Source organism: Scomber japonicus, chromosome 22, assembly GCF_027409825.1.
Source record: "Scomber japonicus isolate fScoJap1 chromosome 22, fScoJap1.pri, whole genome shotgun sequence".
NCBI lineage: Eukaryota > Metazoa > Chordata > Actinopteri > Scombriformes > Scombridae > Scomber > Scomber japonicus.
Window position 1 is genome coordinate 18,850,412 of NC_070599.1, and position 27,588 is coordinate 18,877,999.

General features: G+C 38.0%; 2 protein-coding genes across 2 annotated transcripts; both read left to right on the top strand.

The window, feature by feature from the left end:
* The first annotated feature begins 7,348 nt into the window (after window positions 1-7,348).
* On the top strand, window positions 7,349-18,095 carry LOC128383511 (platelet endothelial cell adhesion molecule-like). The gene is made up of 14 exons (XM_053343123.1): window positions 7,349-7,382; window positions 7,687-7,950; window positions 8,224-8,496; window positions 10,369-10,638; window positions 10,912-11,184; window positions 12,214-12,477; window positions 13,484-13,762; window positions 13,894-14,088; window positions 14,389-14,691; window positions 15,364-15,630; window positions 16,212-16,448; window positions 16,744-16,851; window positions 17,457-17,507; window positions 18,034-18,095. Exons 1-14 carry the CDS (start codon window positions 7,349-7,351, stop codon window positions 18,093-18,095), a joined length of 2,880 nt encoding a protein of 959 aa, XP_053199098.1.
* Window positions 18,096-21,108: 3,013 nt separating this feature from the next.
* On the top strand, window positions 21,109-24,943 carry LOC128383920 (E3 ubiquitin-protein ligase TRIM47-like). The gene is made up of 7 exons (XM_053343502.1): window positions 21,109-21,357; window positions 21,926-22,300; window positions 22,563-22,658; window positions 23,072-23,302; window positions 23,886-24,033; window positions 24,118-24,177; window positions 24,264-24,943. The coding sequence occupies exons 1-7, from the start codon at window positions 21,109-21,111 to the stop codon at window positions 24,791-24,793; spliced, it is 1,689 nt and encodes a 562-aa protein (XP_053199477.1). The 3' UTR covers window positions 24,794-24,943.
* Window positions 24,944-27,588: the final 2,645 nt, after the last annotated feature.

Genomic DNA, 27,588 nt, shown 5'->3' on the forward strand with positions numbered 1-27,588 from the left:
TTTCAGGTGGAAATAGTTAAGATTATGGGAGTAATTAATGAACAAATAACGCAAGTGACTTCCTGTTGCCACTAGGTGGCGCTATGACTGTCACTAAATATGAGACTGTACATGTGTTCAGACCGGGACACTGAACAAGCATATTAAATTTGGGAAAGCTCATACCATGTGGAGTCAAGTTATGAGGGTTTGAAATTTCATGGCGAAGCATCGAAATTCGCCGCGTCACCACGGCAACCAGGAATGACGGACGAAAAAGCTTTTGATAACTTTTCATCTCCAATGTCTCAAGATGACTCTGTGTGAATTTGAAGTGGATGGGATGAAAACTCTAGGACTAGTTCGCTCAAATATGATGCCAAAATCGGCATTAAAATCAATACTTTGATTCAAAATGGCCGACTTCCTGTTGGAGTGACGTCATGGTACCCACAGACTTTTTTGTGCGTCTTGACATGATGAACATGTGTACCAAGTTTCGTTTCTCTATGTCAATCTGGGGCGAGGGGATCGATGTTCTTGATTTTGCAGGTGGCGCTAGAGAGCCATTTTGGCACGCCCATTTATGCAAACCATAAAATATCAAATTTTTCGCCAGGTCTGGCTTGCGTGCAAACTTTGGTGACTTTTCATGCATGTTCAGGGGGGCAAAAAGCCCGTTGTTGTGGGAGAAAAAGGTAGAAGAATAATCCGGACAGATACAATAGGGCTTCGCGCTGGTCAGCGCTCGGGCCCTAATTAAAACTGCAAGCAGTGATGAACGGGCCCTCGCGCCCCCACGCATGTCGGGCTGCGGCTCGGTCGGAGAATGTAGAATCACCAAGGTCTTATGGTTCAGCTGTGTCAATTTCAGGTGTAAATACTTATGATTATGGGAGTAATTAGTAAAAGAATGAAGCAAGTCACTTCCTGTTGCCAGTAGGTGGCGCTATGACTGTCACTAAATATGAGACTGTACATGTGTTCAGACCAGGACGCTGAACAAGCATATTAAATTTGGTAAAGCTCAGACCATGTTGAGTCAAGTTATGAGGGTTTGAAATTTCATGGCGAAGCATCGAAATTCGCCGCGTCACCACGGCAAGCAGGAATGACGGGCGAAAAAGCTTTTGATAACTTTTCATCTCCAATGTCTGAAGATGACTCTGTGTGAATTTGAAGTGGATGGGATGAAATCTCTAGGACTAGTTCGTTCAAATATGTTGCCACGATCGGCATGAAAATCAATACTTTGATTCAAAATGGCCGACTTCCTGTTGGAGTGACGTCATGGGCACCTACGTTTTTTGTGCGTCTTGACATGATGAACATGTGTACCAAGTTTCGTTTCTCTATGTCAATCTGTGGCGAGGGGATGGATGTTTTTCATTTCTCAAGGGGGCGCTACAGAGCCATTTTGCCACGCCCATTTACAAATACCATAAAATATCAAATTTTTCGCCAAGGCTGGCTTGCTTTGGTGAATTTGGAAAAGCTCAGACCATGTGGAGTCAGGTTATGAGGGTTTGAAATTTCATGGCGAGGCATCGAAATTCGCCGCGTCACCACGGCAACCAGGAATGACGGGCGAAAAAGCTTTTGATAACTTTTCATCTCCAATGTCTCAAGATGATTCTGTGTGAATTTGAAGTGGATGGCATGGAATCTGTAGGACTAGTTCGTTAAAATATGTGGCCTTGAAATCATCAAAAAATTGACCAAAATTGAGCATTTTTCCAAGATGGCCGACTTCCTGTTGGACTTAGGGTATGGGTCCAAATGGAGTTTTTGTGCGCCTGGAGATGATACATAAACCTACCGAGTTTCATTCTTCTATGTCAATCGGGAAGGCGGAGGTTCAATTTTGAAATATTCAAGGGGGCGCTATTGAGCCGTTTAGCCACTCCCATCCCATTGAAGTATATAGGATGTTAATTGAACGCACTCCAGACATGTATGTTGAGTTTTGTTACCGTGGAGGCATCCTTTGCCCCTAAAAAATGTAATCGTATTATCATGGCGTTGAATGGGTTGTCATGGCAACGGTATTTGATGATGGGTCATGAGTTGCAGAATGTAGCATCACCAAGGTCTTATGTCTCAGCTGAGTTAATTTCAGGTGTAAATATTTAAGATTATGGGAGTAATTAATGAATGAATGAAGCAAGTCACTTCCTGTCGCCACTAGGTGGCGCTATGACTGTCACTAAATATGAGACTGTACATGTGTTCAGACCAGGACGCTGAATAAGCATCTGAAATTTGGAAAAGCTCAGACCATGTGGAGTCAAGTTATGAGGGTTTGAAATTTCATGGCGAAGCATCGAAATTCGCCGCATCACCACGGCAAGCAGGAATGACGGGCGAAAAAGCTTTTGATAACTTTTCATCTCCAATGTCTCAAGATGACTCTGTGTGAATTTGAAGTGGATGGGATGAAATCTCTAGGACTAGTTCGCTCAAATATGATGCCAAATTCGGCATTAAAATCAATAATTTGATTCAAAATGGCCGACTTCCTGTTGGAGTGACGTCATGGGCCCCACTGACTTTTTTGTGCGTCTTGACATGATGAACATGTATACCAAGTTTCGTTTCTGTATGTCAATCTGTCGCGACGGGATCAATGTTCTTAATTTTGCAGGTGGCGCTAGAGAGCCATTTTAGCACGCCCGTTTATGCAAACCATAAAATATCAAATTTTTCGCCAGGTCTGGCTTGCATGCAAACTTTGGTGACTTTTAAGGCACGTTCAGGGGGGCAAAAAGGCCGTTACTTTGTCAGAAGAAAAATAAAGGGGAATAATCATGGCAAAAACAATAGGGCTTCGCGCTGGTCAGCGCTCGGGCCCTAATAATCGGTACGATTACAATAGGGCCTTCGCACTGTAGTGCTTGGGCCCTAATAATCTTGACAGATACAATAGGGCTTCGCGCTGGTCAGCGCTCGGGCCCTAATAATATAGTAATTTCAGCATTCTGGGGATATAAACTGTATTATTACTCATGTTGACAATCATTTGTTGACACAAAATAAATGGCAATTTCATATCATTTTCACCTACAGGACACACAGCTAAGTAGTTCGCTTTCTATTAGCACTTTATTTTTTAATTTTACATTAATTTCCATATTGTGTAAAGGACAAAAAAAAAAAAAAAAAATCCGCAGGCACATTCTGCCCTTTTCTGACTTTGAGCCCCTGCCTCTCTATAATCATGTGCACGTCCCTGGCTCCATCAGAGGTGTCAAGACATTTTTATTTTGATCAAAAAATATGTCTCAATCAGATTATTGGGTTTAAAGGCTGAAAAATTGAATAACAGTTTTAAATATCACAACTCTGGAAACTTAAAGTGCTATATCTCTATTTAGGGAACATGGCCACAGCAGCCTGTCACTGCGGTCCAAAATTTCGCTTCAAGTATCGGTTTGTTCTCTTCCTCCCTGGTCATGACCAGGTCCCTTGCAATCCCTTGGTGTGCAGACAAAGGGGAGTAGAGACAGCTCACACTTGATCAAACACACAAAACAGAAGAAGCCAGTCAGCCAATCAGGATCTGTGAGTTTGGTCAGAGGCCTTTGAACTTACCTGCACACACACAGCCCAGAGTTACACAGGCTGGAGAGAGTGGTTGTAGTTTATTTTCATTTCATATTTAAAGGAACCAGTTATTAACAGTTAACGTGAAATAAAGGTTTTAATATATAAGTCATTCACATATGGGAAAATGTTAGGATAGCATGAATGTGTTGTCTTCATAAACCAGTCAGAGATCAAATACACACACATGAATCAGAACCCCTCGCAGATCTCTATCAGCCACTCCTCCACTGTCCTGCCAAATGAGTGGCTTGGAAGAGGTCCTCCTCGTCCTCCTGTTTACAGACGCTGTAGGTCCTCTGTTTGTGGGCGTGGCCTGCCACCGTCACTGAGTGGTCCTCTGTACCTTCTCCAGAATCTCCCAGTTGGATGATAGAGTCGGATCCGTGGATGTCCCTGGATCTGGGTCTTTGAGGTGGCAGCAGCAGCAGAGGTCCTGATTCTTAAAAGTGGTTTTAAAACATCTCTGCAACACTTTTAAACTTCTCTGAATAGCCTAACAACAACAAATTGCAGAAAATGAAAAGCCAAACATGATGAATAGAAAGGTCAAACAATGAAGCGTCTCATTAAATAATGAATACAGAGAATACTGCAGTCATTAAAAAATAAATAAATAAATAAAGGTCTAGGCTATATGTATCTTTCACTACTGGATGTTGCAATGTCATTATTTGATGTTGAACTTCATCAATTATTGGTTCGATATGGTGATTTGTTATTTGATGTGTGCTGTCAATTAAACCTGCCATCAAAGGCTCCACCCATGTCTGCAGAGCACAAGTCCTGCAGGAGAGACTCAACGAACCGATTAAAATGAGGAAATACTGTAGAGTCGTTAGCTCAAGCCAATGTAATGTATTTCACAACTGGTTGACAGCAGATAGCAGAGTGAGGTGATAGGGAGTGTTCAAGAAGTAAAAGTGTGAAATAAATAGTGTGAACTTTAATGTGACATTTACCCACTCTAACCCCTCTGACTTTCTCTTAAATGATGTTTCAAACTGAAAAATGACCACTTCCTCATGTCACTATCAGTCATAAGTGTATCCAAAGACCACAGACATTTCACTTAATTTCTAGTACCTCCCATAATATTTTCACTTCATTTAATTTCTACTGCCTAAAATATGATTGTACACCATGCACAGTATGAGACACCTCTTCTTTTCTGTTTATTAATTCCTTAGATCTAATCAGAATGTGTGATTTTATTGCAACACATTATGTATGTTGACAAAGTTGGGCAGGCAGCAACACATAATGGTGATGGTAAATTCGATGGTTTTATTACATAACATTTTCCTGGCACAAACCTTTGCACAACATATAAGCTAAGATATTTATGCAGTGGCCATAGGGTGTAAAGGTGTCAAAGTTTGCTGCGGTTAAAGCAACTGAAGTGGTCCGAACTTTGCAGAAAAGGGAAGAAAACATAGGCAGGCCAAGTTTGAGAAAAACTCTGATCTCATATTCATATAAAATGTAACTTCTCTCTTTCTGCTGCATTATAATTGAAGTAAAGTAGAAACATTGTCAGACTGGGAGTAGCTGAGTGACAGAGTGTCAGTGCTGGATGTGAGGATGAGGTCCACTTTGATCTGTGTGCTGGGATTATTCTGTAAGTACATTACTGACTTTGTTTGCATGGCACAGATTAAAGAACATGTTCCTGATTAGTCACAATTACAGAGTATCACTGGTTTCATCAGTTTCTCTGAGAGCGTGAACAGAGCTCACTTATAGTTTTTAACTACAGGGTTATTTTTTAGTCCAGATGTTGGATGGTGCTGTTTTTGAAGCAATTTTTTGCACAATGCATGTAAATTGTTCAGAGAAATTTGATGTATATTTTAAATGTCCATGTTTCATTTCTTCTTTTAATTTTTAAAAGGTTTTCCTTTTATCTGTCACCTACCTGCTTTCTGTATATACTACTGACTATATGTAGTTTTAAATGTCTTTATTGTGATTTGGACAATTTTTCCATTGGATTATGTCTGATGACCCCCCCCCCCTCGTATTAAATACGATAATAATAATAATAATAATAACAATAATAATAATACATTTAATTTATAAAGCAGTTTACATTTGCAAAGTATAACTCCAAAGTTATTCCATATATCAAATTATGACTTGATTATTGCCCAAAAGTGTAAAATAACATAATTCCTTAAAATATAGGGAGACCAGATGTTGCACTGACCTTTATACAAAATTGATATTTACCATGGATTTTGTTAACTGTATACCATAGCCTGTATAAAAATAATGGAAGTTACAATTGTGATGTCTCTCATTGGTTTGAGGACTCGCGTTTTGAAGCCATGAAAAAGACTCTCCTTATCCTCGAGTTTGGCATTGTAAATGTCATCTTGGACTTGGAGAAGTGATAAGAAAGGACTATATTTATATTTTAACTGTTAGCTGGTGGCTTGTTTAGCACGGTGCATTTACAGCATGGATGTGTTACAAGAGCTGGATAGGGTCCAAGCCGCTCAGCTTATCCATCGACCCCCCCCCCCCCCCCCCCCCGGTTTGGTTAGCTGGTTTGGTTAGCTGGTTTGGTTTTGGACGCTTTAGCTGGGCAGGATTACTGGTTAAACTGGTCAAGGCTGGACATGGGTGGGCACAATTGGTACTCAATTTCTGTACTTAAGTAGAAGTAGCTACAGATAATTGTAATATAATGAACAGAAGTACTGATTCAACTCCTTTTACTCAAGTAAAAGTAAAGTACATACTCTGAAATGTACTTCAGTACAAAAGTAAAGAATGATACACAATACATCTTTTGATAAAATTATTATTATTTGTCCAAATTTCAGACAGAATATTTAAAGATATATGATATATATAATATAAATATTTGGGTTGTCTGCTATTAAGGACTGAGCATAAATCTTTTTTAATGGCGTTAATCGCTCCTCACTGACTCACTGACTGTCACAGATTGTGGTTATAAACAACCTTCATAAACTGTGCACAGTGCACATCATGTGTTAATATGGTAGGACTCTTCCTGCTGCTGTCATATTCCTGTACTGTCTGCACACATTGTTGGAACTTTCATACCAGTAGTAGATTTTGATTTGAGCAGTCACTCGGGGTAGCATTGATGACATGATGTTTGTCTCTTAGGTATGAACTCTGAAGGAAATAATGGAGCTAGTTGTGCCGACCCTTGTGACCAATACACTGTACTGAATGATGAGTGGCGTTCAACTAATAATACAATGAATCAGGACCTACACTGTGACGGAGAAATTAACTGGCAAGGCTGGTATCGCCTGTTCTTGGGGCAAAACAGTGCTCATATTCCAGAGAGATGTGTGGGTGAGAAAAGATGTGGAACCGATGCTCCTCTGTGGATAACAGAACCTCATCCCACACAGTCAAACGAAATTGTAAATCGCACTGTGTGTAATGTATGGGGCAGCAACTGCTGCAATTTTCGCTCACACATCATCCAGGTCAAACTCTGCCGTGGAAACTACTATGTCTACAAACTTGTGAAGCCATCTGCATGCACTCTTGCATACTGTGCAGGTACTGTTTTATTTGAAACATATTTTTACTGATACAAAAAAATCAATTTGCTCACCCAGTCCTTTCATTTAAAAGTTTTGACTAATGAAGACTACACTGATTCATTATTTTTTAAGATGATTTTTTTCTCATTGTTACAGAGGTTGACAGAACAGAACCTGCAGTTATTTCAACCACACCTGATCCAAGACCACAAAACTCCCTCATTGGTCAGATGACATCTGGAGCCTCGGCCAAACCAACAGCAGGTAACAACATAGCAGAGACAAAGACACAACTACAGGAGATTATTAAACTGTTCCTCAAAATGACTAATGTTGAACAGTCAAGTCTCTCTGCTCGGTGAGATAAATGAATCCTGTAAGAGTTTAGGTTTAGGTGTTCTGGAGGACTGTTGTCCTCAGTAAAACCTGTTTATCTGACAAATAGATGTGATTACAAAGGTCTTTATTGCTACTTAATTTTAATCTTATTTTCCTTTCAACATTTATTTTTCTCTCTTAATGTTATATGTCTAGTTGTGTCCTAACTGTGTATTTATGGTTTGAACAGTTTCCAACAAGGCTGTTGTGACTCTGCAACCCAACTGGTCTCTGATATACAGTGGTGAGACAATCACTGTCAGATGTGAGATAGAGGGAGGTGGAAACACTGGATGGGAATATGAATGGAAAGTAAACAACTTGGACATATCTCACAAAGATAATGAATACAAGATTATCAGTGTTTCCCACAGTGGAGACTACAGGTGTAAGGGCAGAAAGGACGCATATTCCTCAACAGAGTGGAGTGATGCCATCAGATTGACAGTATCATGTAAGTCAAACTATCTGTCATCTATTTTCCAAATGGCCTGTTTTACATTTTATATCTAAATAAGATAACATAAAATATTTTCTCCCACCAACTATGATGCAGCCTCCTATGAGCAGCTCAATAACAAGAGGTTGTTCATTAGTGTGGAAACAGAATTACTGAAAATGAGCTGTCAGTGTTTCAAGTCTGTTGTGTAACAGTATGATGAAGGGAAAACAATCTAATTCAAATCTCATTATAATTGTTATAGTTGTTGTTTTGTTTTTCTCTCAGCAAATAAATCCAAACCCACATTGACAGCAGACAAAACCATCACACCAGTAGGAGGCAGTGTGAGACTGACCTGCTCTGTGGACGGTTCTGCTGACTGGAAATACGACTGGTTCAGACAAACCTCTGAGTCTTCTGCACCTCAACTCATAAGAAATGTTAACCCAAACAGAGCCATAAGTGTTTATGAAGGAGGCATCTACTACTGCAGAGGAGGAAGAGGAGACTCAGTCTTCTACACAGAGGACAGCAACAAAGTTACTATTCAGGAAACTGGTGAGTTAAGTCATTAGTTTTTGAATAAAACAACATTTATTCTTTAAATGTAATTCTTAAACAGTGTCTGAAGTGTAGAAGAAAACCATATGTGTTAACAAGAACCTGAATGAATGGATGATGTAGTCCAGTACCTCTTAGCTCTCTGAAGGAAGTTTGAACATGTATTAAATCCTTTATCATGGTAATAATGCAACATTTGATTAATACTTCAGTTTGTATACAGACACAATAAAGGAGCTGAGGGTTCTTCCCTAATGCTGCTCAGTTTGACTTATAAATATCTGGAAAACACATGATTGTTTAATTCAGTATTATTTGTGGACTTTTCCTTGACATTGAATATCATTTAACTCAATGTTTCAGCTGAAATAGTTTTCCTTTGTTTCAATCTAGATATTAAATCAGTGAGGAGGCTTTTAGATGATTTTATTGAGTATATTTTAAAATGATCAGAGTCAGTGATGGTAGGTCAGATTCTTTACTCCAATGGCTCCCCCGAGTGGTGACTCCTTTCTCAGCATGAGATCAGACACATCATTACATTTACTGACAGTACTGTGGTCCTCAGTTTATTACTTTACCACAGTTTTCCCCCTGTTACAAATCATCTTTTCATACAGTGAATGTTTACGAAACATGACTGTGAACAGACTGTCCTGGAGTGCAAATAAAAGCTTTTCACATCAAATCTCAACAAATCTGTTTCTATCGTATAAGCTTTAAATCTTAATGCTAAATAAAAGGTTCTCATTCTCAATCACTCTTTATTTGTATAGCGCCAAATCACAACAGAGTTATCTCAAGGCACTTTACACATAGAGCAGGTTCTACACCGAACTCTTCAGGTTTTAGCTTTAAAGAGACCCAACATTCCCACATGAGCAAGCACTTGGCGACAGTGGCAATAAAAAACTCCCTTTTAACAGGAAGAAACCTCAGGCAGAACCAGACTCAGAGTGGGAGAACATCTGCCTCGACCGGTTAGGGTAGAGAGGAGACAAAGGAAGGATAGAGGAGAGAAGCACAATGAAAATCAACAATGAAGCTAGAAGGTCCGGGACTGGAATCTGTCATCCGGACGTCTACAGGCCCAGATTACCTGTGAGACGAGAAAGTACAGACAACTCCGGGGAAGAAGCTTAGGTTATTGAATGCATTAATAGAACATGAATGTTAATGGATATAGATGGATGGATAGAGAGAGAGGGAGGGAGGAGAAGAGAGGAGCTCAGTGCATCATGGTAGACCCCCGGCAGTCCAAGCCTATAGCTTTATCAAAAAGGAAAGTTTTAAGACTACTCTTAAACGTAGAGAGGGTGTCTGCCCCCGGACCAAATTTGGAAGATGGTTCCACAGGAGAGGAGCTGATAGCTGAAGGCTCTGCCTCCTGTTCTACTTTTAGAGATACTAGGAGCCACAAGTAGACCTGCATGCTGGGAGCGCAGTGTTCTAGTAGGTACATAAGGTACTATAAGCTCTTTAACATATGATGGAGCCTGATCATTATTCATATGAAATTGAATTTGATATATTTTTTACATTTCCAGTAATCTGCCTGCTTGGTAACCTAGACAGTAAAGACACAACTACAGGAGATTATTAAACTGTTCCCCAAAATGACTAATGTTGAACAGTCAAGTCTCTCTGCTCTGTGAGATAAATGAATCCTGTAAGAGTTTAGGTTTAGGTGTTCTGGAGGACTGTTGTCCTCAGTAAACCCTGTTTATCTGACAAACAGATGTGATTACATACTGTAGGTCTGTTTATACTACTTGATTTTTATCTTTTATATTGTTGTTGATGTTGCCTTTTTTGTCTTAATTTTATATTTCTAGTTGTGTCCTAATTGTGTATTTTTGGTTTGAACAGTTTCCAACAAGGCTGTTGTGACTCTGCAACCCAACGGTCCTCTGATATACAGTGGTGAGACAATCACTGTCAGATGTGAGATAGAGGGAGGTGGAAACACTCGATGGGAATATGAATGGAAAGTAAACAACTTGGACATATCTCACAAAGATAATGAATACAAAATCATCACCACTTCTGTTTCCCACAGTGGAGACGACAGGTGTAAGGGCAGAAAGGACGCATATTCCTCAACAGAGTGGAGTGATGCCATCAGATTGACAGTATCATGTAAGTCAAACTATCTGTCATCTATTTTCCAAATGGCCTGTTTTACATCTCATATCTAAGTCAGATGACATAAAATATTTTCTCCCTCCAACTATGATGCAGCCTCCTATGAGCAGCTCAGTAACAAGAGGTTGTTCATTAATGTGTAAACGGAATTACTGAAAATGAGCTGTCAGTGTTTCAAGTCTGTTGTGTAACAATATGATAGAGGGAAAATAATATAATTCAAATGTCATTATAATTGTTATAGTTGTTGTTTTGTTTTTCTCCCAGCAAATAAACCCAAACCCACACTGACAGCAGACAAAACCATCATACCAGTAGGAGGCAGTGTGACACTGACCTGCTCTGTGGACGATTCTGCTGACTGGAAATACGACTGGTTCAGACAAACCTCTGAGTCTTCTGCACCTCAACTCATAAGAAATGTTAACCCAAACAGAGTCATAAGTGTTTATGAAGGAGGCATCTACTACTGCAGAGGAGGAAGAGGAGACTCAGTCTTCTACACAGAGGACAGCAACAAAGTTACTATTCAGGAAACTGGTGAGTTAAGTCATTAGTTTTTGAATAAAATAACATTTATTCTTTAAATGTAATTCTTAAACAGTGTCTGAAGTGTGGAAGAAAACCATATGTGGTAACAAGAACCTGAATGAATGGATTATATAGTCCAGTACCTCTTAGCTCTCTGAAGGAAGTTTGAACATGTATTAAATCCTTTATCATGGTAATAATGCAACATTTGATTAATACTTCAGTTTGTTTACAGACACAATAAAGGAGTTGAGGGTTCTTCCCCAATGCTGCTCAGTTTAATTTATAAATATCTGGAAAACACATGACTGTTTAATTCAGTATTATTTGCGGACTTTTCCTTGACATTGAATATCATTTAACTCAATGTTTCAGCTGAAATAGTTTTCCTTTGTTTCAATCTAGATTTTAAATCAGTGAGGAGGCTTTTAGATGATTTTATTGAGTATATTTTAAAATGATCAGAGTCAGTGACGGTAGGTCAGATTCTTTACTCCAATGGCTCCCCCGAGTGGTGACTCCTTTCTCAGCATGAGATCAGACACATCATTACATTTACTGACAGTACTGTGATCCTCAGTTTATCTTGTCATACAATGAATATTTATAAGAAACATGATTGTGAGCAGACTGTACAATAATGCTGAATAAAAAGTTCTCATTCGTATTCATAGGAAGTTTAATTTAATATATATTTAATATTTCCAGTAATCTGCCTGCTTGGTAACCTAGACAGCAAAGACACAACTACAGATTATTAAACTGTTCCCCAAAATGACTAATGTTGAACAGTCAAGTCTCTCTGCTCTGTGAGATAAATGAATCCCGTAAGAGTTTAGGTTTAGGTGTTCTGGAGGACTGTTGTCCTTAGTAAAACCTGTTCATCTGACAAACAGATGTGATTACAAAGGTCTGTTTATACTACTTGATTTTCAGTTGTTCTTTCATGCTGTTCATGGTACCTTGTATTTGTTTATTGTTCTCTCTTAATTTCGTATTCCTAGTTGTGTCCTAACTGTGTTTTTTTGGTTTGAACAGTTTCCAACAAGGCTGTTGTGACTCTGCAACCCAACGGTCCTCTGATATACAGTGGTGAGACAATCACTGTCAGATGTGAGATAGAGAGAGGTGGAAACACTGGATGGGAATATGAATGGAGAGAAAACAACTTGGACATATCTCACAAAGATAATGAATACAAAATCATCAGTGTTTCCCACAGTGGAGACTACAGGTGTAAGGGCAGAAAGGACTCATATTCCTCAACAGAGTGGAGTGATGTCTTCAGATTGACAGTATCATGTAAGTTGTCTTCCATAACGAACATGTTATGTTTTACATTGTTTTCATTTGTTGTCCATAAATGCCATCTTCATATCACGTGGTCAGGTACCTAATAACTCATATTTTTTCGATTTTAAATTATATTATTTCTGAAATAATTCCTAGAAACTTTTGATTTGACCTTGAAGGAAGAGAGACCGATTGTATCAGCAGGAGCAACACCTTTCATATTTAGTCAGATCATCAAAACAAAACAAATGAACAGAGTAGAATATGTCTTCATTTTGTTAAATATTATCTGTTAGTTTAATAGTGTTACATGAATTCAAGAATTATTTTACTCTAGTACTGGTAATCTTCTGTACTCTTAACAACAGATAAATCCAGTCCCAACCATTTACTTGTTTTGTTTTGTTCTAATGTGAACATCAAGTAATCCTGAGGCCAGACTGACAGCAGAAAGGACAGTCATACCAGTATATACATTATTTCTGTTTTTATCCAAACTGTGTATATTTGGTGGGTCCAGTTTCTAACAAGGCTGTTATAACAAATCAACCCAACTGGCCTCAGATATTCAGTGGTGAGTCGATCACTCTAATATGTGAGATCGAGGATGGTGGAGACACTGAATTATGAATGCATAACAACCATGTTAGAAGAACCTCCAAAACACAGTGAATACTGGAGTTTCAGTGCTACTTTTTACACTGTGAAAACTTGTTTTTGAATTCTCACCTATCACCTATTGAATAATCACCTATCACCTATTGAATAATGCAATAGAAAACATTTTTTCCTCAAGAATTAGTCAACGTCTCAGGACTGATTAGTAAAGAAATGTGTTTGTTTTTGAAGACAAATCGTCACTCACTGAAATATACGTTATTGATTAATTTAGTAACAGAGTAAAGAAAATATAAAATCATGGTGCAGATCACTGTGATTAAATGAATGTTATTTAAATTGAACTATATCACAGGACAATAATAACCTTTTAATGTCTTTGTTCTAAACCGAACAGCAAATAAACCAAAGACCAAACTGAGAGCTGACAACAGAGATATTCCAGTAGGGGGCAGTGTGACCCTGACCTGCTCTGTGGACTCATCATCATCTGGTTGGAAATACTACTGGTACAGAGGAAAGAAAACCTCTGAACCCCTGACCACACAAGATGTTGTTTTACAATCAAATGGACAAATCAGGGTCTCACAGGGAGGATCCTACTGGTGCAGAGGAGGGAGAGGAGACCCAGTTTACCTCACAGAGGACAGTGATGATATCAGGATCAACAATATTGGTGAGTTTGACAATGAGATTTGTTACACACAAGAGTTTGTGTTATTGTTTATTTATAGTAAGTGATTAATCAATTAGTAATTAAGTTGTGTCTTTCTTGTATCCTCATTGGTAATTCTTAACCATGAACAGTCCTAAAAGCTGTCATGACTCTGCAACCCAACTGGACTGAGATATACAGCGGAGAGACGATCATGCTGAGATGTGAGATCCACAAAGGAGACACAGAGTGGGAGTATGAATGGAAGAGTCCCCCTGGCACATATCCAAAGAAAAATGAATACATGATTAGCTATGCTTCTTCACACCACAGTGGAAACTACAAGTGTAGAGGCAAAATGAAAAATGCAAAACATACTTCAACAGAGTGGAGTGCTAACATCACATTGACAGTATCAGATAGTAAGTTTGATCATATTTAATTTTACACTGAAAATATTCAATAAAATGAATTTTTAGTACTTATTTAGATAGTATACTAAAAAGACTACATTATTATTACATATTTAGATATACATATATTAATATTAATAGATTATGATTCTATAATAGATAAAATTACGCTTCTCTTATACAAGATATATTTATCTATAGACTAAAGTTTTATCATAAAATTCTTTCCAACAGATAAACCAGCAGCTGTCCTCACTGTGTCTCCATTATGGCTGAGTCTTGGAGACTCAGTAACTCTGAGCTGTGAGGTTGAACATCCATCTGCAGGATGGAGGTTTTACTGGTATAAGGCTGTTCCCAAACTATCAGACAACTCCTACATCTATGAGCTGCTACCTGGTAGCATCAATGGGACTGAACAGGATTCCTACATCATTCATGGACCGACACACACAGCAAGATATAAGTGTAGAGCTGGAAGAGGAGACCCAGTGTATTACACTCAATACAGCAAACCTGGGTTTGTTTGGTCTGGAAGTGAGTGTGTTTGTTTTAGTCTCTTTCTGTCAAGAAGCAGTTGTGATGTCATTATCTGGGTATTGATTGTGGTGAACCTTTGACCTTTCTCCATCTAGTCAAGGTTTCAGTTTTTCACCAAACACAATGTTGATGTTGAATTATTTTACCAACTGGACTGAGCTGGATTTCCTTCTTTATATCTTCAATTTGTCCAAAAGCATTAAAGCACTTACTTTACTTGTTATTGAAATCAAATTCTCTTTGCAATGAATACTTTGGACGAGGTACAGAAACAACTAGAAACCTGATAAAACTCAGATGAGAGAAACACTGACTCATACTTTAAATAGAGACAATGAATATTCCAATGTCCATGGCTTCATAGTGAACAGTTTCAGTAGTTATCTTGGTAGCAAGTTTTCAAGATAGAAAAAATAATCCAAACATCCATAAAACAGCTCAATCCTCTCTGTAGCACACTTCACATCTCCACTGTGAGTCCATATGCTCTGTATGTTCTTAACACTCAGTTTCACCTAACCACAGCACCTGATGCACCGATTATATGATTCAGATGTTTTTATTCTCAACAATAAATAATATTAAAAGTACAAAAGAAATAATTATTTGCATTATGATCTTTTTAAATGTAATCTCTCTGTTCTTGGTTTTTCATTACATGTTTTTCAGATGTTCATTCAGCAGTGACTCTCAAAGTGAGTCCTGACAGAGTGCAGCACTTCATCAATGACTCTGTTTCACTGAGCTGTGAAGGAAACTTTACTAAGTGGAGAGTGAGGAGGTTTCCTGAGGATCGCTACTGGTCATACTGTTATTACTGGAGGTCCATGACTGGATCCACATGTAACATCTACAGTTCACAGCAGAGTGATGCAGTGTACTGGTGTGAGTCTGCATCAGGAGAGTTCAGCAATGCCGTCAACATCACTATACAGAGTATGTTTTCATTACATATATTTTATTTTCACCTTGTATTTAAATTATTATCAACATGGTGTCATTAGAAATAATAAACAGATATTATATATAAAATTAAAATGTAGTCATGTTCTTGCCTCACAAAAAACAAACAAAAAAAACTACAATATAAAATACAAATTTAAGTGTCTTCATATTAAGTTAAAAATTCAAAATCAATATTTTATCGATCCAAGAGGCTTGGTCAACAGCTGTTTTGGTGTTCAACAAGACCTTTCTTTATTTTTGATGATATTAAAGTGCTGATTTAGTCAGAGGTGTTTTTGTGACAGTAGCCATCCACTGTTTCTTTCATGTGTACCTGTTAGCTCTAGAGCTAACTAGCCATAGCTATATTTACATTAACAACACACATATGTAATAAAGCTGAAATGTTGGGTCCTTTGTTCAGCTACACTGATTCTGTGAGATATATTAGTTGTAGAAAAATAAAGGTATATGTGTGATCTCTTCTTATAGTTTTATGTCACCTTGTTCTAAAGGCCACCAGCTGGTCTCTGACTGAAACTTCTTATTCTTTGACTGTTTTACAGATGCAGATATTATCCTGGTGAGCCCTGTGCATCCTGTGACTGAGGGACAGTCTGTTACTCTTGGCTGCAAACTGAGGACAGGAGAATTACTTTCCAACGTGTTTTTCTATCAAAATGACAAACTTATCCAAAATGATACCAGAAGAGAGCTGAATATCTCTGCAGTGTCAAAGTCAGACGAAGGTTTCTACAAGTGTAAATACTCAGGAGAAGAATCAGCTCAGGGTTGGATGTCAGTTCAGGGTGAGTAGGATTAAAACAATTCATACATTTATTTTTTTGTAAACTGTGTTACTGTCTTTGAAAGAAATGTGGTCAAACAGAAATTCAAATTTGCAGGTTTAGTTTCAGTTGATTTAACATATTGGATTAACTTGTCTTATACTGTACATCAGGACCATTAAATAATGATCCATATGAATACAAATGTAAATGAATGACTAGTCAAATATTGTTGAAAAACTAATAAGCCTAATAAACCTGTTATAGAAGTTAGTTAAATGTATTAATAGTTATTATTTATTATGTCTTACAACAGTGGCCAGTGAAAACTCTTCATCTCTTATTCCATTAATTGTTGGGCCGGTTTGTGGAGTTGTATTTATTATTCTCCTGGTCCTGTTGTATCGCTACAGACCATCCAAAGGTGAGACTTTTTCCATCTCAATTTAAGTGTTTTATGATTTAATTATATTATTATATTATATTATATTATTCTGATGTTATGATGTGGAAATAGCAAAACATAATTTATAAAACAAAACCATGTAACAACAAATATGCTTTTCACAGATTCATGCTCTGTCAGGTTGGTACAAAACTCTTCTCTCTCTCATTATGAACATATCAGCAGTAACTTCAATGTATCTTATTAAATTCATTGTATTGTATGTTTTAGACCAATCCAGTCTGAGAGCACCAATCAGGACTCTACCACACATCACATGGTCAACCTGAATGAAACTCAAGATCAAATATACAATTCTCTTGTCCATGGTCAGTCTTCAAACTAATCCTTATCAATTTTGTCAATATTCATTAATGCTAACTCTAACCCCAACATTTCTAGTACAATCCACAAAGACAATAAAAGCTCAAAAATCTTTAAGATTCCCCATCTTTGCACTTATCTACACCGTCAATATAATATTTAAAAAGAGAAACCTGAGCATTTTTGTTTAAAAGGTGATATTTGGTTGGTATCATACAATTAAAATGATTATTTTATTGATTTTCACTTTTTGCTCACAGATGATGTTTGTCTCTATGACTCAATCAAAGGCTCTGAAGACCCTGAAAATGGTACAGTATACACCTTAACATGGAGTAATCTGAAATGTACCGAAATGTGTTGAAAAACAATTTTTTCAACAAAAAACTAAAAAAATATCCTTTCCACTGTTTCACTTTTCATCATTTTGGTACAAAACTGTCTTTATTCAGAGTGTGTAAAATGATTTTTAAATGTGGATATTTGTTAATGTGTACATGAATCTGCAAATGTGTATTCAGATTTACAAGAGGATCAATATTTGAAAATGTGTAGACACATTTGAAATATGTATATTCAGGCTGGGTGAAATATCAAATTGATTTAATTCATTTAAATTCTGTTTTCGGTCAATGTGTAAAATGTCTAAATGATAAAATTGAGTTGCTTTAGCAGGCTGTTACCATTAGCTGTTTGGAGTCATGACAGTCCTGATCTACATGCACACCTGCCATAGGATAGATTTCTCTGACTATCTTGTAATGAGCAGTCACATCTATGAGATGGACAGACTGTAAATGACTCTGCCTACTGATCTGTGCTCTTGTTTTGTTTTAGATTATTATGCCGACCCTGGAGCACAAAGTCAGAATCTGAAACGGACCAATCGGCAACAGTGAGAGTTGAAAGGCAAGACTTCTATGTGACACCTGAGACAAGTGGGACACTGAAGAATCGTTACCATACCTGTTCCAACGTTTATCTGCATATCTTTTGCAGAACAAAAGGTTATCAGTTCAGTCCCCTGCCAGGTCAAGGATGGAGAAATGCTTCAGGGGTAGTAAGGGAGGGCTCTTAGTAAATGATGTAGTAATGAAAGGAGAATAGTAAAAGCTCTTAGTAAATATGTACTATTTTGTTTAATGTTTGTATACCATATAATATACATATAGATAGAAGAAACTGGAACTGTTGACTGAAAATAGAACAAAGAAACATACTTGTATAAACACAATAATCATTAAATAGTATTGCATCTATTTTGTGCTATTATATTAATGTTTTCCTTTTCAACAGCCTAAATAGATCATGTTGTTATTGCCTGAAGTGTCATGAAAGTTAGGGACAGTTGTTGGATACAGTAAATTGAAGTAAAATATTATTGGACATCATGTCATTGCTACAACAATAAATCCCAGTAAAATCTGTAATAAAATATTTATTTCTGTGTTAAAATGTTGCTGTGAAGCAGGAAGAGAAACTTAAACTTAAATTAAAGAGCAGGAGTAAATAAGCAAAATATTGCCAAAGCAAGTGTGGAATTAAAAATATAAAGAATTAGGATTTTATCTATTTTCGTTAAAGAAATGCAGCTGCTGTTGCACTAAACTACCACTGAGTGTCGCTGTAGGGCCACTCTGTAGGAAGCGATTGGGGCGCTGCTGTAGCGTTGGAATCTAGAGGACTAGAGAAAGGGTTAATAGGACAAAAACAACTGAAATGAAGCAATACATTTTTATCATATGTGTTTTGGGATAGAGATCTGTAATAAAAACAAACAAACAAACAACAATAACACCATCTTGAGGTAATTTAGCAGGAAATGTTGAGAAAAAGCTAAAAATTACAAAAAATATTACAATGTAGAAAAAGAGATGCTTTTAAGATGCTCACTTTTATTCTCTGGCTTCAAACTGTGTTTAATCTGTTTTATTTGTCATTTGATTTCTTTGGGTCTTAAATTTGTACTTAGATTTTAATTGTCCTTTTATGCTTTATCCTTTTATTGTACATACATATATATGAATGCATTTTTGAGGTCTGTTTGCTTTTTAAAGTGTTATATAAATCAAATAAACTGGAAACTTGGAACTTATAAAAACACACCTGTCCACTTTCCTTCAAATATAATTTCTTTAGTTTTATTAACATTAACCAGACCCTAAAGGTGGTAATCTCCCGATGATAAATCAAGGGGGCACCAGAATACTTATATGTCCTTCTCTAGCCGTATCCCAGTAGATCATTGAGCCTGCTGACCAGGGCCTACTGGTTGCTCCTCACTCCCACCTGAAAACAAAAGGTAATTGGGCCTTTGAAGTAGTGGCTTCAACGCTGTGGAATTCTCTTCCTTTATGTTTACCATCTGCAGCCTCTGTAGAGGTTTATGAAAAGCAACTGAAGACATCTTTAAATAGGCCTTTCTCTCACCTAAATTTGTTTTAGTGCTTGTTTCTCTTATATGTCGTCTGTTGGCTGTGTTTCACTTTTATATTGTTATGGTCTTATGTGTTTAATTTAATTACTATTGCTTATTTGCACTGCCTCAGTGAGTCTATGTTATTGCTGTTGTTTTTGTTTTTTTAAATGTTTGAATGTTTTTATGGTGTTTTTGTACACACAGCAGGCTTCATATAATTGTACCATCTGTGAGGCCTAGATTATGTGATTATTTGGCTCTTTGCTTCTGCATTAATTTGCATACAGTGAGGGTATGGCTGAGCTCACAGAACATACTGTGTTTGAACTCAGGCAAGGGAGCCATTGACCTTTACCAGTTGGGACCTGTTTGCTAAGAAAGAATAAAACCAAAGAGGCAGGTGTGGTTGGAGAGTATCTGCAAATAAAACACGTGAATATGCCCTGCAGGAGTCCTCTGATTACATTTCATGCACATCTTGGCCTGGTATATTTTCTTGAATGATTTTTAGTGATTATGTCTTTTCTGAGACTGAGGTAAGAGCCCCCAATAATACAGTAATTTAAAAATCTGCTAAATACTGCTTTTTAAATAGTCGTCTGCCATTGTTATATTGTTGTAACATTGTTGCCATGGTATCCGTTTATAAAATGAGAGAGAGAAAAAAAGAGGACCTCACATTGTTTGGCCACAGTAGCTCTTTAACCTTTATTATTCAGATAAACTTCCTAGCTGATTAAATGTGAAATCCTAAGTGTTTTTAAGTGCAGCCTATACAGTTGAGTTGTATGCTATTTGAATGGCTCTGGAGTGAGCTGAAGAAACCAAACAAAACATGATCTGGAGTGACTCAGTATCTCTACAGCCTAAAGCTTTGTACATCCAATAATTGCCCAGACCTGATATATGAGATCATCAAAAGTATTCACAACTAACTAGAAAAGGCACTAATGTCACATTCATTTGGATATCTGCACACATTGGCATTATGGGCAAAGAAAGAGTATTGCATGTGGCAGCAGCACTGGAAGTAAGAAGAAGACACAGATTCAATACAAGACAGAGAGGGTAAGAGAAACAGAGGAGGAAATAGAAAGGATGTGGTAATGACCAGACTAAGAATAGGACACAGCAACTTAAATGGGACTCTTCACTTTACTGGGAAACATGCAACTGGACTCTGTGAGTATTGTCAGGCACCAGAAACAGTATAAAATGAAAGTCTTATGCAAGAAATACACTACAGAAAGAAAGAACATGATGGAGAAGATAATAGAAAGAGCAAGTCTAAGAGGGGAAGGATTAAAGTGTGGTGATAATTCATTTTTCTTAAGAGAACTGGACTCATGGAAAGAGTTTGAAAACCAAGACGTGATAGTAGTTATTAACCCCAGAAGATGGCAGTAATGTAACACAAAGTATGCAAGCTGCCATAAATAATAAAGGAGAAGAAGAAGACGGAACCACGCCGGGGACGTACAGTGACCCTAAAAATGGCTGAGAAGAAACATAAACAAGAGGAGAGGTGTGGAGTTGACCTGAACCCGGATCAGTTCCGCTGTTCAGTATGTCTGGAGCTGCTTATAGAGCCAGTCACTCTTCATTGCGGTCATAGTTTCTGCCAACACTGTATAAAACGCTTCTGGGACGTGGAGAATGTGAAGGGAGAGTACACCTGCCCCGACTGCAGAGAGAGATTCAGTCCCAGGCCTGTGCTGCGGAGGAACAACACGCTGGCTGAGGTAAAACGGGAATAACCCATACTACCTTATTCCTGTTAAGTCTAACACTAATGCGTCACTGACAAAATACACAAAGTTGTTGTGCATGCATTTCTTGTTTGTGTTAATCCTCCTTTTGTGTTTGTGTTCCCAGTCAAAAATAATATTATTATATCAGATTATAGACACATACAAATGCCTCCAGTATATTATCATCTAATGCTGTGTGAGTCTGTAGAGCCCTGCAAACCTCACTTACCTGAGATCATACAACTCTTTTTGATTATATGAGCATAATGATTATTTTGATTATCACACATACTCTGGTCTGGTCTCTTAGTTTTATAGACTAACTGTAGTGTCACCCATTTATTGATAATGATTGTATTTAACTGGGAAAACCACAAGCATACAAAAGTTAAATAAGAAATGCAAAATTGAATGAAAAAATGTAAATGCATTCATTTACAAGTAGAATGGCCCTGATAAGGTATCAGCAAACAAGTGATATATCTCAATGCTGGTATTCATAACATTGACTGGGATCTGATATTTTTACCATAACTGAAAACATTTCTTTTATCATCAGGTTGTGGAGAAGCTGAAGAGGAGTCAGACCCAGCAGACTTCTCCCTCTGCTCCTCTGGCTTGTGATGCCCCGACAAATGTTGCCTGTGATTTCTGCGGTGGTGCCGAACCCATGAAAGCCACTATGTCTTGCCTGACGTGCTTGGCATCATACTGTCCAGCCCACCTACAGGCTCACTACAGTGTTCCTGTGTTGATGAAGCACCAGCTGGTCTCTGCTATGGTCCCGCTGTGTACGAAGATATGTACAGAGCACAGCAAGCTGATGGAGATCTACTGTCAGACAGACAAGCAGCTTGTTTGCTCTCTGTGCACTGTAAAAGACCATGAGGGCCACAAAACAGTCCCTGTTTCAGTACAGAAGGCTGAGTCAGAGGTACAAACAACATATCTGGCAACTAACGAGCATCTGATTAAAGCTTTTGAAAATCTACTCATGGTTTTAAAGTCAAACATATTAACCTCATTCTGTCCAAAGTCCATAATAAAAAGATGGCTATAGATCATAATCATTAACATTATTAACAAAGCTTGCATATCTAATGGCTTACGTAGTAATTGGAATGTTTTATTATTTCCTGTTCAAAGCATGAACTCTTCTAGTCTCATAAAAAATAAAAAATCATATATACTTTCAGAAATGGCTGGTCTCAACTCAAAAGAAAGTCCAGGAAAGAGTCCAGCAGGGAGAGGAGGAGCAGACAAAGCTCAGCCAAGCGGAGGAGAATCTCAAGGTGCGAAAAATACACTGCTGAATGGTAAATGGCTGCATTTATATCAGTCAACAACATAAGCTGATGAATGGGCTTAAACCTGTTGAGTTAAATGTTTGTATTTAACTTGAAAGTTTGTATTTAACTTGAAAAGAAAATAATTAATTATCATGTTAACCTTTGACTATGGTGTCTAATTATTGTTTTACTGTAAAAATGGTAGGTGTACTCTCCTTGTTCTACTGTTCTCAGACGAGCATTTATTGTCAGCTGCAGTGAGAACTATGATACATTCTGCCTTCCTATAGAGAAGTCAAAGGTCAGGGCCCACTTGAGAGCAGTGCCACTAAAACGGTGCAATTGTATTGTTTTGTTAAGTTAATGCTACTTTTAAAATGAAAGAGAAAATAAAAAACAAAAATGTGTGCCAGCAGAGTTGTGCCGAGGCTGCAGTGAAAGACTGTGACAAGCTCTTCGACCAGTTGATCTCCATGCAGAAAAGACGCAGCGAGGTGAAGCAGCTGATTATAGCACAGGAGAAGACTGCAATCACTCAGGTTAAAGAGCTGCGGCTGCAGCAGGGGAAAGAGATTGCTAAGCTGAGGACAAGAGACGCTCTCTTGGAACGACTGCTGCACACCGACGACCACATCTATTTGATTCAGGTACCAGACACTCTTCGGCGTTGCATTCAATTTTTTAAAGTTGATGCTTCCACTAAAAAAATGTTTTGCTTATTGTGTTTAATGTTTCTGTAAAGAATTGTTTTTAAGGCATGAATGAATAAGCTGTTTCCTGGAGTACTGTTGAGTTAAATTACTCCCGCTCTCTAACTGTCTTTGAGAAGGACCGAAAACGGTTCCTTCTCCTGACCAAAAGGGAGAAGTCAACAACAATGCAAAACTGCTGTTAGTTTATAGTGTATATGGACTATAACTATATCTTAACTCATAATACTTTGAATTAAAATATTTGTGGATTTTAAGTATCATCTGTCTTAACCAGCATGTTTCCACCTCTCAGACCAAGCTGAGGTTCTGAAACAAAATGGTACATTGAATATGAATACATATAATGAATACATTTTAGTTCTTAAGTGATATTGAGTAACAATTAAATTGCACACAACTCACTTTCCTGACTCAAACGATCTCTAGTTGCTTATACTTAAGCCTAATACCTTTTTTAATGTATTGTTTTTTTTGTCTTTGATGTTGCCTATGACATATCTCTCTCCTCATTTACCAGACTCTTTCCAATTTCTGCGACCCTCCGGAGGTTTCGGTTGGAGCTGGTCCTCCGCGCTCTTTCAGAGATGTGACTGACTGCGTGTCTGAGCTGAGAGACCAGCTGGAGGCCATGCTGAAGGACACGTGGCCAAGGATCTCTGTCACAGGTACCTTCTTAAAAATCAGAGTCAAATAATGGCTTCCCTTGTGTTTAAAGGTGTTTTAATTAATTTCTGTTTTGTCTTCTACAGCTTCTTATGTTGACTTCACGCTGACACCAGAACCAACAACCAGAGAGGAGTGTTTACAATGTAAGGAAATTCAGTTGAACCTCTTTTTTCATGCAGTTATAATTCATGTCAGATGTTTTAATGTCAAAACTCTCTTTTTCTACCAGATCGCTGTCCTCTCACACTGGATGTGAACTCAAACTACGCCTATCTCTACCTGGTAGACAACATGCACATGATGAAGCCTTCTCCCAGCCCATATTCTGCTCACCCAGACAGGTTTACTAAGTTTGCACAAGTTCTGTGCGAAGAGGGTTTGTCAAAGCAATGTTATTGGGAGGTGCAGTGGTACGGTCGCTCTCTCTCTGCGGCAGTGTCATACAAAGACATCAGCCGAACAACGGATGACTCACGGTTTGGAAGCAACAACAAGTCCTGGAGCTTAGAGTGCACATCAAAGGGCTACTCGTTCCATCACAATAATGTAGAAACACCAGTGTCAGGACCTTGCTCCTACAAGATTGGAGTATATCTGGATTATAAAGCAGGCATCCTGTGTTTTTATCATGTCTCTGACTCGGTGGTGCTGCTCCACAAAGTTCAGACCACCTTCACACAGCCTCTCCATCCTGGACTTGGGCTTAACTATGAATGGTATGATGCTGGAGTGTATGCACAGCTGGTCAAGTTGTTGTAGTAAAAGTGTGTGCTGGACCATTAAAACACTAGAGGAATATAGATGGGAGAACTTGAAAGACTTTGTGCTTAAACATAACAAAATATTTATTTTCTTCTTTTCCCATCTATAATATTTTCCTCTATGTCCCTCCCAGAGCTTCTTTCTAGAGAAATACACTGTTTTTGCCGGTCAGATGTTATTAAGAAGGGAAGGTGACAGAGCGTGAAAACTCTGATAAAGCCTGCCTTAACATGAATGAATTATATCTAGCCTGTAGTGAAAAGGCTTTTGACTTTGTTTTTGTTGGTACTTGAGCTTGATACGATCTAAAGGCTCATCCAGAAGTTTTTCATCCAAGAAAAGGCAAAGCAACATGCAAGTCAATGCAAGTGCCCAGTCCTTAAGGGGGTTTTGTTTATGTGGAATTTTTACATGGAAAATGATTCAAACCTAGTACAAGTTACTGGGTTTTGTACAGTAGATTCAGTCCGAAAGAATCAACACTGTTAAGCACATCAGTTATTTTCTAACTGTCTAGAAACGATTGGCAGGATTTTTTTTCTTTTCCTTTAAAAATAAAAACAGCTTTTCAACCAAAGTGACCTGAATGCTTATTAGGATGACCAACTGCTCTCAACATGCCTTGATTGATTATTACATATTGTAATATCTGACGTGGGAAGTTGTGCTTAATAAATTTAACTGCATTGTCTATATGGAAGATTTTATGCGTTTCATTTCCATGTGGTGGTTAGCACTGTCACCTTATAGCTGCACGGTCCTGGTCTGGGTTTGAATCATCTGCCAGGTGTAGCTCTTTTGGATTTTCTCAGTTGTGACCAATCTCTTGCCAAGTATGGATGAATGACTTTTCCTGCTCCACTGCTGAAAGGAAACACCAAAAATATGACAACAAACGATGACGTCAAACAGAATTTTTAGAAAAAGTATGAATCAACCAAAGATGTTAAACTTTGTGTGTGTGTGTGTGTGTGTGTGTGTGTGTGTGTGTGTGTGTGTGTGTGTGTGTGTGTGTGTTCATAGCATATTTTATTACTGACTTTATTTTTGTCCCAGTGCTGCTGTTTACTTACTTTTGGTCTTGGGATGTTTTTTATTTCCTTAGTTCCAGTTATGGGAAAGGTTAAAGTTACAGTATACAATGATATTTTCAGTGGTGGAAATTAACTAAGTACATTTTCTCAAGTACTGTACTTATGTACAATTTTGAGGTATGTGTACTTTGCTAGTATTTTCAGTCTATGCTACTTTATACTTCCACTCCAGTGCATTTCAGGGGTAAATACTGCAGTTTTTACTCTACTACATTTATCTTACAGCTTTAGTTACTTTTGAGATTAAGATTTGACACAATGGATAATAACAAGTGTTTAACATATAACAACCTTTTTGGCCTTTGATGGCTTACAAAAAGCAGCATGTAGACACCCCTTGATGTTATCTATATATACTATAACGACATGCTACATGACACATCCCCCTGACTCCAACCTTAACCCTAACCATCCCATTCAACCAACTAATTGGGTTTGGCATGTAAGTAAGAATCAGCAGATAGATTGACTTGGCTGATCTGTCTAACGTCCAGTATAACCCAGTGCTAATATGAGGAACAACAGTATTTAATTGTGCGGCTTTTCTGAGGAACAAAATTATTTTATAACTTTGCAGATGTTAACTGACCAAACTGATTGAATTCTGACAGTGAAACAAATCATTTTGTGTGGGTTGTGTTGCGCAAAACAGTTAATCCACTGGCGTACACCCGCACGAGTAGCAACAGGCCAAGTAATGCATTTACTCATAGAACTGGAGTTACATCCAGGTAAGTACTATTTACTCTCACTGCAAGGCATGGGATAAAGAAGTTCTGCATTGCAAGTTTAAGCCATGAATACTTCTACCTCTGGATATTTTTAGACAACAATAGTTTGGAGAAGGTCCTTCTCTATTTTCACAACACGACAATGCCTTTGTGCATAGCGAAGTGAGGTTCATTAAAAAAAAAAGAAAAGGTTTTTCCCATATCGTGTGAAAGAACTTGACTGGCCTCAAGCTCATCTGAGAGCCACAGTTTATCGCTCAACATCAGTTGGTGATAATTAATGGTCCTCTGACTGATTTTAGGCAAATCCATGCAGCCAGGCTCTAAAATCTAATGGAAAACCTTTACAGAGGAGTTGAGGCTTTTATAGCAGCAGATTCATGTCCATATGTCAACATACTTTTAGCATAGCTGGATTTTCACATGCTTGGGTTTTGAGATATCTGCCCGTTTTGTTTGGTACCTACATAAAAACCATCAGAGGTAAGTGGAAAAATCTTTTCATACTTTGGGTGAACTAACTCTTCAGGTCGACACGAAGCAGTTGGAATTTCTTGTACAACGTGTGAGGATGTTGACAGATTGCCAGAGTAGAGGCAAGCCAGGTAATGGGGACACACCTTCCCCTCTCACTATACTACATGTTACAGCAAGCATGACAAATCAATGGAGAGAGAGACAGAGAGAGATAGGAGGGAGAGAGAGAGAGAGAGTGGGTGGGGGGAAAACGTGGAGTTGAGAAAGACTGAAAAGTAAAGGAAGAAAATAAAACTTTCACATCTTCAGACGTCTTTTCCAGTTGTTGGTGTCTTCTTTTTTCTGTTGGGATTCCGATGACTTGGTGAGTCTCATTTTCCTCTCTCATTCACGTGTCTGTGTCAGTAGCAACACTGTGTTTACAACTGCACACAAATCACTGCAGTCAACCGTAGCTATGCTGCTACTGTTTAATGAGAATTTTACTTTC